This window comes from Chlorocebus sabaeus, chromosome 25 (genome assembly GCF_047675955.1).
Source record: "Chlorocebus sabaeus isolate Y175 chromosome 25, mChlSab1.0.hap1, whole genome shotgun sequence".
Lineage (NCBI taxonomy): Eukaryota > Metazoa > Chordata > Mammalia > Primates > Cercopithecidae > Chlorocebus > Chlorocebus sabaeus.
This window is the reverse complement of record NC_132928.1, coordinates 31,934,738-31,948,381: the sequence shown is the minus strand read 5'-3', so window position 1 is coordinate 31,948,381 and position 13,644 is coordinate 31,934,738. Positions and strand designations below refer to the sequence as shown.

Genomic DNA, 13,644 nt, shown 5'->3' with positions numbered 1-13,644 from the left:
GCTGATCAGGAGGTCAGGCGATCGAGACCACCCTGGCCAACACAGTGAAACCCCGTCTCTACCAAAAATACAAAAATTAGCTGGGCGTGGTGGCGTGGGCCTGTATTCCCAGCTACTCCAGAGGCTGAGGCAGGAGAATCGCTTGAACCCGAGAGGCAGAGGCTACAGTGAGCCGAGATCGCGCCGCTGCACTCCAGTCTGGTGATAGAGCGAGACTTCATCTCAAAAAAAAAGAAAAGAAAAAAAGACAAACTTTTTTCAACCACATCTTAAGGGTACAGTAAAATTAAGTAACCACTGTTGGAGGAGGAGAAAAAATAAAATAATTTTAGGTGTAATAGAATTTCTCCAACCATCTTACAAATCATTCCCATCTGGTTGAACATTCTGTGTTGAAATTACAGAGAAATATCAATATCTGGCTCAAAGATTATAAAGCCATCCCATTAGCAATATTTTTTTCTGTTTAAATCCCAATTTTCAAGAACACTGAATGAAACTGTCCCATTCCCATTCTTTTTATTTCATTTATTTATTTATTTATTTATTTATTTATTTATTTATTTATTTTTGAGACAGAGTCTCTGTCACCAGGCTGGAATACAGTGGCACGATCTTAGCCCACTGCAATGTCCGCCTTCTGGGTTCAAGTGATTCTCCTGCCTCAGCCTCCCAAGTAGCTGGGATTACAGGCATGCACCACCAGACGCAGCTAATTTTTGTATTTTTAGTAGAGGCAGGGTTTCTTGACCTCATAATCTGCCCGCCTCGGCCCCCCAAAGCACTGGGATTATAGGTGTGGGCCCCTGCGCCAAGCCATTTCCATTCTTAATTCTGCTATATCACCATGATCACCTGACTGGTATGGAGTGCCTATACTAAAACATACTAGTAAGATAATTTCCTATCCTACAAACACACACATATTTTACCTGGCAAAAAATGATCTAGCTAAATTCCTACTAATTTTTAATATAATACCTATAGTTCCATATTTACAGTTTATTATCTATATAATAACATCTCAAAGTTTTAGAGCAGGAAAAAATTGAAATGATTTTTGCTTATTGTAAAAAGTAGATAAATGCTGAAGTGAATAAAGTAAAAAAAGTTCAGGATATATCCCTTTAGATGTTTTTATAAGTATATACAATCATATATTAATATACAAATATTTATGTGTTAGCTATTTTTAAAATACATATACATTTACATACACATATAACTTGTTCTCTACAAATATAAGAACATACCATAAATATTATTTTGACATTTTTCACCATGTTACAACAGATCATAAATATTTCTCTAAGTGAGGGTATATATGTGTGTATGTTTTTCTTAATAGTAAAAAAATTTTGCACTATTCATTTATTTTTTCAATAATTATCTATTAAGTCTTTTAAGAATTATGTGCCAGGCACTATTATAGACACTGGGAATATATGAGTAAACAAAAGACAAAAATCCCTGCCCTCATGAGGGTAACATTCTGGTGGGAGAGAAGGGAAGGGGTTGTGGGACAGAGAGGAGGTTACGAATGTACCATAATATACCTAATCAATTCCTACTGAGGGGCATTCATGTTGTCAACACTTTTACATTTATTTTTTATTATTTCTTTAAATTGACAGGTAAAATTCTATGTACTTATTGTGTATACTTGAAAACATTCTTTTCAAGTGTAACCTCCTCTCTGTCCCACAACCCCTTCCCTTCTCTCCCACCAGAATGTTACTCTCATTGTTTGAAAACGTTGTTTTCAAGGACATATACATTGTGGAATGACTAAATCTAGCTAATTGGCATTTTTTCCTACTATAAACCATGCTATAATAAATACCTTTGTTCACACTTTTCTCCTCACTCTTAGAAATAATCCTGGATTTAAATTCCTAGAACTGAAATTACTGACTGAAGAAAAATGAGATTTTATAATTCTAATAGATACTATTAAATTTTCCTTCAAAAGCTTATACCATTTTATAGTCCTATAAACAGCATATGAAGTGTGTTTTCCCTCATGCTTATTTAAAAATTTTTTCAATTCTGCTAACCTTAATGGGCTCATTTATTTTACCCTCAGCAATGCTGAGCACCATTCATAGCTGCATATATTATTTACATTTCCTCTGTAAGTTATCAGATGCTTTACTTATTTTTCTATCAGATTATTTTTCTTATTAAGTTGTAGGTGCTTATTATGTATTTTGGCTATTAACTCTTTCTTATAGTGGTTGTAAATATATTTCCACCAGTTTATTATTTGCATTTTAAATTTTACTATGCTTGTCACCATACAAGCATTTTCATCATTATGTGCTCAAATACACAAATCTTTTAGAGATTCCATGTAGACTCTCGCTGCCACAGTAATTTTTTCCTTCTAGTTGACATTTAGAGTTTTATCCATCCTTTCAACAATTATAAAGCTAAAAGTGGTGACAGACCATCAAACCAGGTGGATAAACTCGGACCAAAAGCACCATAACTCCTCTTACTGTAGCACTTACAGAAATCTGTCAAAATTCCTTTCCAGGGGATACACTGATTATAGCTTACAAATAGACATTTAACTATCTATAATTTTCCAATTTCCTGAATAAGATGCTGAATTCCATTATATTTGAATCCTCCACTCACTAATAAAATTAAATAGTTATCTAACTTACTGGTTATTCTCTAAATCAGCTGTTCTCAAAGAATCCCTTCACATACTGTCTTTCAGGAAAAAATATTAAGATATGCCATTAAAATCTTAAAATGTCAATATTTTTTCTAATTTACTAGGAAAAACAAGCTGGAGAATAGAATTATCTAAATTTAAGATTTTCCTCTATGATTTTTTCATAAAGTTTTGATACCTCCTATTTCTTATCTACCAAAAGCACTGTCAAATGACAAAAATAAATATAAAAGGAAAAATGATTTTAAATAAAAGATAAAATATTCAATAATACTTACTGTGAAATGTTCTGTTTATTGGTATACATGACTTTACTTTTGGTTTTCACTATGTTTATATAATATAATCATATTTTCTGCAGGTTAAAAACTCTTCCTACTTTAAAGAATATACCACAACATTCAGGGTTCTTTTACATATACAAGTTTAGAACCACAGATAAAAATAATTTGATTATTGTACTTGCTTTAGAGTTTGTTTCCTACAAATTAATGACAATTGGGTTGCCAATATGAACCTTATATTATTCTTTCTGTTGATTAACAAATATAGTTCATGTTTTATATAAATATTTTCAAGAAATGATTGCTTTCCTCAATTTAAACAGAAATTCCTAAGAATATTTATTCCACAAGCACATTTACAGAAACTGTTCTAAACATTCAATAATTATTTGTAAATGATTAATAAATTCAATGTATTCAAAGTATTTTAAAAGTTCAAAACAAAAGGCTCAGACTTTTAAATTATAAATATCAGGAGGTCAGTTTAGAGGCAGTGAGGTAAGCTATAAAATACAGACTCAAATCTTACCTGAAAATGATGTTTACTCTCAAATGGGTAGACAAAAACAATAAAGGTGAGGTGAAGTGTGTGTGTGTGTGTGTGTGTGTGTGTGTGTATGTGTGTGTGTGTGTATTGAGAGAGAAAGGGAGAGTAGGGGAGAGGAGGAGAGAGGAAGAGAAATGCATGTTAACAACTGATGAATCTAGGTAATGTTTATATAAAAGTTCATTGTGCCATGAAAACTTTTCTGTAAATCTGAATTTTTTAATGAAAAGTTTCAAAAATTCATTGAGAAAAATAAGAAAGCATATACAGCTTTGGTCTTTCCATCAGGGCAAATCCATCTTGGGCACAATGCATAAAGATATACTCCTGTTTAAACTGTAGCTTTTGAACTTTCAGCGTGAAACAATGATGAAAGGAACTCTTCCCACCATTGCCCATACTGTCATCTCCACCCCCACTCCCCAGCCAACCTGCTCCAAGTTCAAAAAATTAACCTACAGTTTTAAGCATGACATTCTTTTGGATAAAGTATAAGTTTAAAGCACAATTGTTATCCAGATGAAAAAGTTGTGCTAAAGACGGAATGGGGGCACATTCACAATTCTATTACGTATAAAGCAGTTAAGCACTTACTTTTGAATAAAGCTTGGAAAAAACTCTCCAGCTCTAACCAATGTTCTAAGTAAATTAACAAACACTCAATGAATGATACAAATGTAGCTAAATATTAATAGCAAATGAACAGGAAGACTGATTTTATAACAAAGTTTTCTTAGTAATATGTTATTTCATAAATTGTTATTTCTTTTCCTATGAGCATTTCTAAGAAATCTAGCTTGACCAATATCCATATTATAATAATAGTATAATGTCCTATTTTTATAGACTACATCTGCATTTCTGATTCATCAGGACATATTGCAAGGATGCTGACCTTTAGATCCCTTTCTTCCTAACAGTCAGCAACTCAGATCCCAAGTCCACAGGCAGGACACATACTCTCAACTACCTACTGAATGAAGGCAGATAATGTAGGCAACTAGACAGGATAGATAGGACCTGTGGAAACTAGCAAGCCCATGACACAACTAAAAATCTGCTATTCAGTTCCAGTTTATTGTTGCCTGGCAGAATTAGTAGATATCCTCACTTTTCAAAAGGAATGTGAAATATGAACGACATACAAAACTTCCTAAAATTCATAAGGTTAACGTCCTTTAAAATTTTTAAAACACCCAGTACCCAAATGAAAACCTCTAAACGCTTCTACCAGGTTCATTAGTTTGCAACCTCTGTCTTAAAGCCACAGTTCATTTTAAAAAATCCAAGTTCAGGTTCAGTGACAGAAAAGGGCATACATTAACTTAACTTATCTTTTTGTATTTCATTTAATAGGTGAAACTCCTATATTATTTGAATCCATCTCTTTATATTTAGTTTTCAAAAATAATTCTACAAAAAATTAATCTTTAAAAAATCGATTCTTTCAAGGAAAGTTCCACTATGATAATGGTAAATCTTTAAACTTAACTGATTCTGTATAAAGAAAGTCAGGAAAAATTATTTTTCAACTTGCTTTTAAAGAAAACAAGTTTTTCTTCATCCCAAGCACAACAAAGTACAAAAGAGAGATACAGTTACCTATTTTGCATTCAATTTTTTTTTTACTACAAATACTCACCTAAGGATGCATAAACAAATTGTGCCTCCTGACGTGAGTCTGCAGAATCCAAATCTCTGTTTACTTTCAATGTCTGTCAGTACAAAGGTAAAGTGCTGTCCAACTTGATTCTGAGACACCCTAAAATATAGTAACATTATGAAATATTGTATCTTGTTTGATAATTTTCTTCAAGAAAAAAGCAAGAGTATTATCATATGTGACATTGGTTTCATCTTTCTAATCAGCTGGTTCTTGAAGCCAGAACTATGTTCTGAAACTAAAGCAAGTGTGAAATATATAAACACCAAAATAAGTTGTAATACCTCATAGACTGAACAGTTCTGCATATATTAATCTCTCACTAGGAAATCATAAGGTAGTCTACCATAAATGTTCATGAGACTAAAAGTGCTCATATTTCATAAATTATCAAAATATTATTACTGAAACCGTAGAAGAAGCTAGAAGTGATGACTAAATCCTTTTCTTCAACTCTAGCCACTTTTCCTAATTATTCTAAAATTGCTTAGATAGCAAATCATGTCGCTTTAGAATCTAATGGCAGCCACCACCAACTCTGTTTAATTGCTTCTCCTGTTGACATTCTCACCCAATAAAGTATCCTACAAAAATACCCTTGGTATATTTTTTCCTAGAATTCTCTTGTATAGCTATCAATACACTGAGAAATAAATTTCCAAGTATAAAATAAGAATATAATTTCTACCAAATAAAAAAGGCTTACCAGCTAAGCTGTAAAGAATTTTAGTCAACTTTGAAGTACCATACTACCATAATATGTGTCACACTTTGGTATAAGGGGCAATATAAAACGTTACATTGAATCTTTATTTCTACTTAAAATATATGAATATATTTCCTAGTACTGGCTGTAATCTTGCCATTAGATAACCATAACTGAACTTGCACCTCCTTGTCCCGTAATAAAATATCCATGACACCTACACTTGGTTTTGAAATAGCCACAGCGATTGTACAGAAGGAAACAAATTACTGCCAGTATCAATGCTACAAACAGTTTTGTCAGGAAATGTTGCATTTCAAATGCTGAACATTTAACAAATACACTTTTAAGTAAACAGGTTTTTCTTACACTTTAATAAACTTTAAAAAAAATAAACAAAAAACAAAAAACCCTCTAGTCACAAATGTGACCTCTAGTGTCCAAGGTTCATAATATGCTTTTCGTAGCTGGATCCTAAATCTTCCTTACTATTAATATGAAACTTGTAACTTTTTTTGTTGGGGGTAGGGCAATGATTCCTCAGATAAGGTAAAACAAGGAGTATCATTCATCAACAATGCTTATTAGTACTGATTAGTCCATCATTCAGAAGGCTTTATCTTTAATACAGTAAAATCATAAAGTCTCACTAATATTTACTATAGCAAAGTATTTTCTTAAAACAAATATTCTTTCAAAAACCCTTCATATCACCCTCTTAAGAAAACTGATGATAAGAGTATTTTAAAAATCACATGAAAAACAATAAATGATCTGTTGTTATGCTCACAGGGCTGTATGTTCCATGAAATTTCAACTGTATGCAATTTCATCATTCAATATTTGTTCAGTGAAATATAAAAATAAGATTTGCAAAACTATAAGTTTCCCTATAGCTTTCCATAATATTACACTACTTCTATAAAGCTATAATTGAGAGACAAGTAGCCATGAGTTTTACAGCATGACACAGACGGTCTTTTCAATGAGGATGAAGTGAGATAGGAACCAGGAAACATATATATCAAGACATAATTCTAAGACTCTGATCAAGGTCATATTAATATTTTTTTCCACTAGTGCTCACAATTTCTACCTGAAGAAGAGAGAATAAAGGGAAAAAATAGAACCTATTGGCAATAGTGTTTTCAGACTTGTCTTAACTGGTCATAGTAGAGAAAATAAAAGATGTGATTTAAAAGGCTTCGTCTTCCAAATACTAATTTTCAACCTCTTTTCAATCTCTAGCCTTTCTGTGAGAAGCAGTAAAGGGACATTTTATTTTATTAAAAAAGCATATGTAATCATTTTTAAGTATGTACTAAAATAAGCTACATTTATTTTAAATGATACTTATACTGTACCTTTCAACGTCAAAGGGAAAACAGAACTTTGGCACACTCTGTAGTATTTCCTACAAATGGAAATTTCAAAAAAGAGAAATGTTTTAGAATATTTTTTAAGATGCAGTTAAAACTTAAGAGACATTTTCTAGGAAAAAAGTTGCTTTCTTTGTCCTTAAGAAAAATAGCACAGGTTCCTAGACTAAAATAATTGATTATTAAAAAGGAATTAAGTTTGTGCTTTGGCAGATTGCACTGACAATGCCACAGAAACCCCAGGGGGGAAAGGCCTGGCCTGAAGGGTATTAACACCCTTCACATCCCCGCTGGGATTCCCTTCAACAAGGCCATATGGATTTTACAAGAAGCACCGCACCATATGGGTAAGCTACGTCTGTTGCTACTTGTACCACAGTCTAGCCATAGGGACTTCTGACAGATCCTGGCTCAAAAATATAAATGTTGTTTCAATTAAAATGCAGGCAGAGAAAAGGGAATGAAGTTGGCAGCAGAATGAATTACTGAGAGGTATAACAACTCTACATGTCCCATAGTCAAACAGTTAAAAAAAAAAAAAAAAAAAAAAGAGAGAGAGAGAAAGACTTTCTATAGCCAAAGAAACATTTACATGATTCAATTCTTGGTATTGTTTTATCTTAACACTCTTAAAGAAATGTGTATCTAAAAACAAGCTTTCAAAAATATAGCTTCTATTCTGTGCACTTTCATTTAAGAATTGCCTAATATGAAAATCAATGCTTTAATAAAATACAGAAAATAATCTGAATGATTTTGAAACCTTCAGTTATTTGTCATTAAAAATAATTTAAAAATCTTTTAGAAACCATACACATTAACAACTACAATAAAATAAAAATAATTATCAGTTACTTGGCAAACAAAGTCTTAAAAATCTATTTTATTTGAAAAATAACTTAAAATTAAGTCTGATTCAAAAGTTAAACTTTAAACTTGAAGACAACATCATACAGCTTCGAAGTCAGGCAATTTTACAAGACAAAGAGTTTTCTAAGGGTGTTTCCTATTGAAAAGAAAAAAGAGTAAATATCTTAATGCAGCATTCATTCTTACTGAACAATACTTTCGCTACCACTTCTTTGCCACTAAAACTAAGGTCTACAGAAGTCATCAGTATCTGAATATTTAACTCCTATACATAAATATAGCATTGAGTGTTTTAAAGTGGATTTTCTTGCATTCTTTTAAAAAGGTAGACTACAATAAAGTGTCAACTAAAAATAAAACGTTATAAAATTTCAACACCAATACCTAAGAAAGCTTCAAGTACCTTAATGCACATAAGCAGAAAGAAAAGCATCTTGTAAAAAAAAAAAATCATCTATTCCTAGGGCAGGGTACCCTGGATTGCTTATAATCACGTGCTTTTAAAAGTATGAGCACAGATTCCACATTAAGCGAAAGCTAACTGTTTCACCACTGACAATATTTTGTTAAATGTAGTTAAAAGAGTCACTAAACTTGCAGTAAGTTAAATTCTGTAAACTGAAAAACAGTTCATTGCAAATGAGACCAGTTCATTTTCATTTGACCCTTGCTTAATCCTTATCTTGTACTTCATAAAGTGAAACTATTCACTATTTTTACTATACATGTGAACACTATTCGGACCTCCTCCTATAAAATTGTCCACATAATTTCTGTAACAATAAAGAACAAATATTCAAAATTCAATACCTGCCTCTAAATACACAAATTAGTAATATATTTCACATCAATTTTAAGACTCAAATTAAGAAGAATGCTTCCCAGTTAGTTGCTCAATCTTTCACACCCTCCCCCTCCCTTCCTCCACAAGCAACACACATGCACACACTTCTGCAAAACAGCCTCAGCTCGCTTCCCAACTGGCAGAAGCATCCCTCAGGGGACAAGTCTTTAAACCTCCGCACTCTTTAAAATTCAACCAGCCAGCAGGTCTATAGACTAGTGTATAAACAGTATAGACAAAAAAAAAAAAATCCTCTCTCAGCTTATGTCAGTGACAAAGCAGCTCAGCAGTTGACTGTTTCTCCCCTGACAGCATAAACTGGGTTTACACAGATCAATAGTTGGAAGTCCTACCTAGCTCCCAGGCCTTGGTTTTCTTCCTTAATTACAGGTGCTATTGAAACTGAAGTGTAAAAAAAGATAGAGAGACTTGGAGGGAGGCATAAAATGCATGCAAATAGCTTTTAGGGACTCTCTTAGCAGTAATATTAATTGAAAATTATACTTCCACGTTTATTACAAAAGAGTGTATTAAAGCTGGTATTTTCACTACACAGTGTTTTTAATATGACACATATACAAACACACACACATGCACACACAAAATTCTAGGTTAGCATCCACAGATTATGTGAAAGGTTTAAGACAATACTCTCCAGAAGTTATCAAGTTTTCCTTTTCTACAGACTTTTGCATTTAAAGAATATTCCTTAGCTGAGAAAAATTATTTGGGTTTCAGAATCCTACTAACTCTCCAAAATGTTTTATTTTTATGCCAAAAGAGTATATTGGCTAACATATGTCAAATGATAAAAATAGGAATAACAAAAAGAATGGATGCAATAGAATACAAAATTATGAACAGCAAAATGAAAGAGGTAATAATACATATTTCTGTGTATGTCCTAAAACAGCACTTCCATTATCATATTAATGACTGGAAACAAGGACTGATGAAAATTTATATTTTGGGGGGTTTTGGGCTCCATACCAGTGTATCTCTAGTAATAAGCATTACAATGAAATTGATCTTATAAGAGAGAAGACAGCCAATTGCTAGGGTTAGAGTGGCATATTAATTATTTATCCCATCAGGTTACCATTTAGCACCATAAATTGATCAACTGAAAAGGAAAACAAGCATTTAAGAATTTACTTAAAAAGAAAAAACACTAAAGTTTACCTCTTGATCAAAGTTCTTAGAATTTGTTCTTAGAACAAAGGTCTTTGAACTTATCTGAGAAAAATCTAAGATAAAATGAGATGTGTCACTGTTGATATCACTAATTGTTTTTCCTCCTTCTCAACTACTTTGTCCTCCACTGTACACTGAAATACTAGTGTTCTCTGAAATTCATAGTTTTTTCTCTTCCCTACTCAATAAGATATACCTGTAAGCAATCTCATCTACACCCATAGTTTCAACTATACCTACTAAATCTCTTAGTCTTGTAGTTTAGATATTTCTCCAGGATTATGGCTCTAACTACTTTCTGGTATCACTTTCTAAATGTTCCCAGATACCTCTAATGAAGAATGTACAAAACTGAAGTTGTTCTTTTAGTTATGGTCCTTATCACCTGAACTGGCAGCACCATCTACATAGTTACCCAAATCAGAAACACGGTAGTTACCATGACCCCTCCTTTTCCCTGACCCCCACATATAATTAATCACTCACCAAGTCCTTTCATTCAATTTCATAACTATCTTTCTCCAGATGTTCTCAATGGAGGTGGAAAGGATTAGAAGGAAGATGAAGGGGTTTTAGAATCACTTGGGAGTGTTTTTCAAAACACAAATTTGAAGGCCTACATGAAACCCACAAGGGTCCTGAGTCTTTAACTTCAGTTTGAATAGCACCAATAATTAAGGAGTAAGAGTAACTGTATCAGTTAAGGGTGCTTAATGTATATAATGAAAAGTTATACTCTCACAGCAAGAAGTGACATGGTTGACTTGTTCAGAGACTGTTTAATTCAACATCTACCTCATGGACACAGAAGTCTTCCCTCTTGCCCTGCTGGACTAAATTTGTTGGTTTTTTCCTCAGCTATCTCTACTCATGATCACAAAATGAGCTTCCAGAGTTCAGCACATCCCATGAAGATACAGCAGTGTTCAGTGAAAGAAGCTTCCCTTTCTGTCAGTCTTTTTATCAGTGAGGAAACCTTTCCCAGAAGTCTGATCCCTGACTTTCCCATTACATTTAATTAGCCACAGGGTCATAAGTCACTCCTAAACTAATCCCTGGCAAGGGAAATGGTTACCTATGCTCAGTTTAGCCTTAGACCAGTTAGAGTAAAAGTCAGAATTCAACCCATTCATCTCCCGATAACCATGACACATGTAATTATAGAGAAATAGAAGTGAAGTATTATATTTTATTTCTTAAGAATCCTCATAATGATATTAATCAAATAATAATTACATTTATACTAAAGTTCTCATTAAAAATATTACACAACATCATATAAGGACAATTTTAAACTATCTGTAATTTTATTTCATATTACAACTAAATGGGCTACTTGTCTAATTTAATCTAATTTTTCACAAAGGCCATGAATTTCTAAAAAGATGATTACTTAATTTTGAATATTATCCCCCAAATAAGTGAGAATTACCTAATAATACACATTCATTCAATTTATTTATACTTTACACAAGAGAGTAATAACTGAGATTCCCAAACAGCACTTAGATGTTCCAGGGCATCACAGCAAACTCTCAGGGACACTGTCAGATATTTTAAATTTTCAAGGGAAATAAAGTTATATTAACAGGGTGATTAAATCCAGATGTATTTTATAGAGAGAATTATATTAATTTGTCAAATTACAGAGATAGCCTATCTATCATCTTTTATTTTTTTAAGAAGTGTTTTACTCCCACTTATGAGTGAGAATATGTGGTGTTTGGTTTTCTATTCCTGTATTAAGTTTTCTGAGGATGATGGTTTCCAGCTTCATCCATGTCCCTTGGAGAATATATTTTTAAACTTAGGGCCAAAAAGGAACTGTCAGGACAATTAGGCCCAGTGTGGAATTTTTCTCTTGGATTTTACTTTTATGTAGTGTTTTCATTAGGAATAAATCCCTCTTCTACCCCGCCTCCTTAAATTAGGGGAAGTGCTCTGTGAATTCCAACACTAAAACTACTTAGGTTATTAAATCTGATCAAGTTACTTTTCACTATCAAGAATTTAAAATAAATTTATATCATTAGAATATTAAAATAACTGCCATGAAGCAAATACATTTGCTATAAAAAGAACTGTGCTATAAAATATAAATTTCAGAAATTTCAGTTCTATGTGCATAAGTCTTAGGTGATGAAACCTATGCAATCACTTTAGTTTGATCTAATGTCAATGAAAAGACTAGATTGGAAGTAGTGCAGAGTGACATTACCAAAAAAAAAAATCAGAAGATTATGCATCTGCAGATTCAACCAACTATGGATTAAAAATATTTGAAAAAAATACAAATAAAAAACCAATATACTATAACTATTAATAGAACATTTACACTATATTAGATAGTATAAGAAATCTAGAGATCATCTAAAATATATGGGAGGATGTGCATAGTTATATGTAAAAGTCCCATTTTATATAAAGGACTTAAGCATCTGCGGAATTTTGGTATCCATGGGGATCACAAACCAACAGGATTACATATATACATACATACATATATACACACACACACATATTCCATGTATTTATATACTTACATGTATTATATAAATATATATGTATCTACATATTTTGTGTATGTATATGTTTATATATGTTATCTATATTTACAACAAGACAAGTGGTGTGCTTGGCAAATAAAAAGCAAAACACATTTATTCTCATTAGGTTAAGAAAAGAGAAGCATTTTAAAAAATCAAAGTGTATATATAAGAATATGGATTTCCAGAGGGTTTTTTTTTTCAAAAATTCTATTAAAAACTGTCTTCAAAATTAGGCCCCAGCCAGGCATGGTGGCTCACACCTGTAATCCCAGCACTTTGGGAGACTAAGGCAGGCGGATTGCTTGAGCCAAGGAGTTCGAGACCAACCTGGGCAACATGGTGAAACCCTGTTTCTAAAAAATATACAAAAATTAGCCAGGCATGGTGGCATGCACCTGTAGTCCCAGCTACTCAGGAGGCTGAGGTGAAAGGATTGCTTGAGCGCTAGAGGTGAACACACTACTTCACTTCAGCCTAGGTGGCAGGGACTCTCTCTCTTAAAAAAGTTTTGTCCCCAAGTTAACATTAGCTTTTAAGCAGAGATTTGAATAAAAATTACCTAGCTCTATCTAAGAAAAAGACATTTGGGAAGACTACCCCTCTTTTTCCCTGATAACCATATAACCTCTCACCCTCTTCAGACTAAATATATCTCTGCTTCATTCACTCCTATACTAACTAGTAATATTTTCCAGATCAAGGGAAATAGATCATAAAATAGAACATTGCCCACAATATTTGCTTACATTTCTAGATACTAATGTATTTTTAGATGAATATCAAGCAATCATTTAAACCAAGATAAGTAGACTTAAGATAAGTAGGAAAATGCTTCAAGTTTTAGAAAGAAACAAGTTTTACAGCAGTTGACTGATGATCACTTAACATCACTCCAACCCACAGCTATGTGCTATCGAGAGTA

General features: G+C 32.6%; 1 protein-coding gene across 8 annotated transcripts in view; it reads right to left on the bottom strand.

Moving 5' to 3' along the window:
• The window catches only part of DENND1B (DENN domain containing 1B), a 277,082-nt gene that overhangs the window by 165,186 nt on the left and 98,252 nt on the right, over window positions 1-13,644 (bottom strand). For 6 of the 8 annotated variants that reach the window (XM_073011651.1, XM_007989064.3, XM_037985771.2 and 3 more), the window contains exons 4-5: window positions 7,251-7,300; window positions 5,160-5,279 (exon numbers count right to left, since the gene is read on the bottom strand). In XM_073011651.1, coding sequence (XP_072867752.1) covers window positions 5,160-5,279; window positions 7,251-7,300 — 170 coding nt within the window. The remainder of the gene's footprint in view (window positions 1-5,159; window positions 5,280-7,250; window positions 7,301-13,644) is intronic. The other 2 variants (XM_007989071.3, XM_007989069.3) reach the window with 1 other exon arrangement.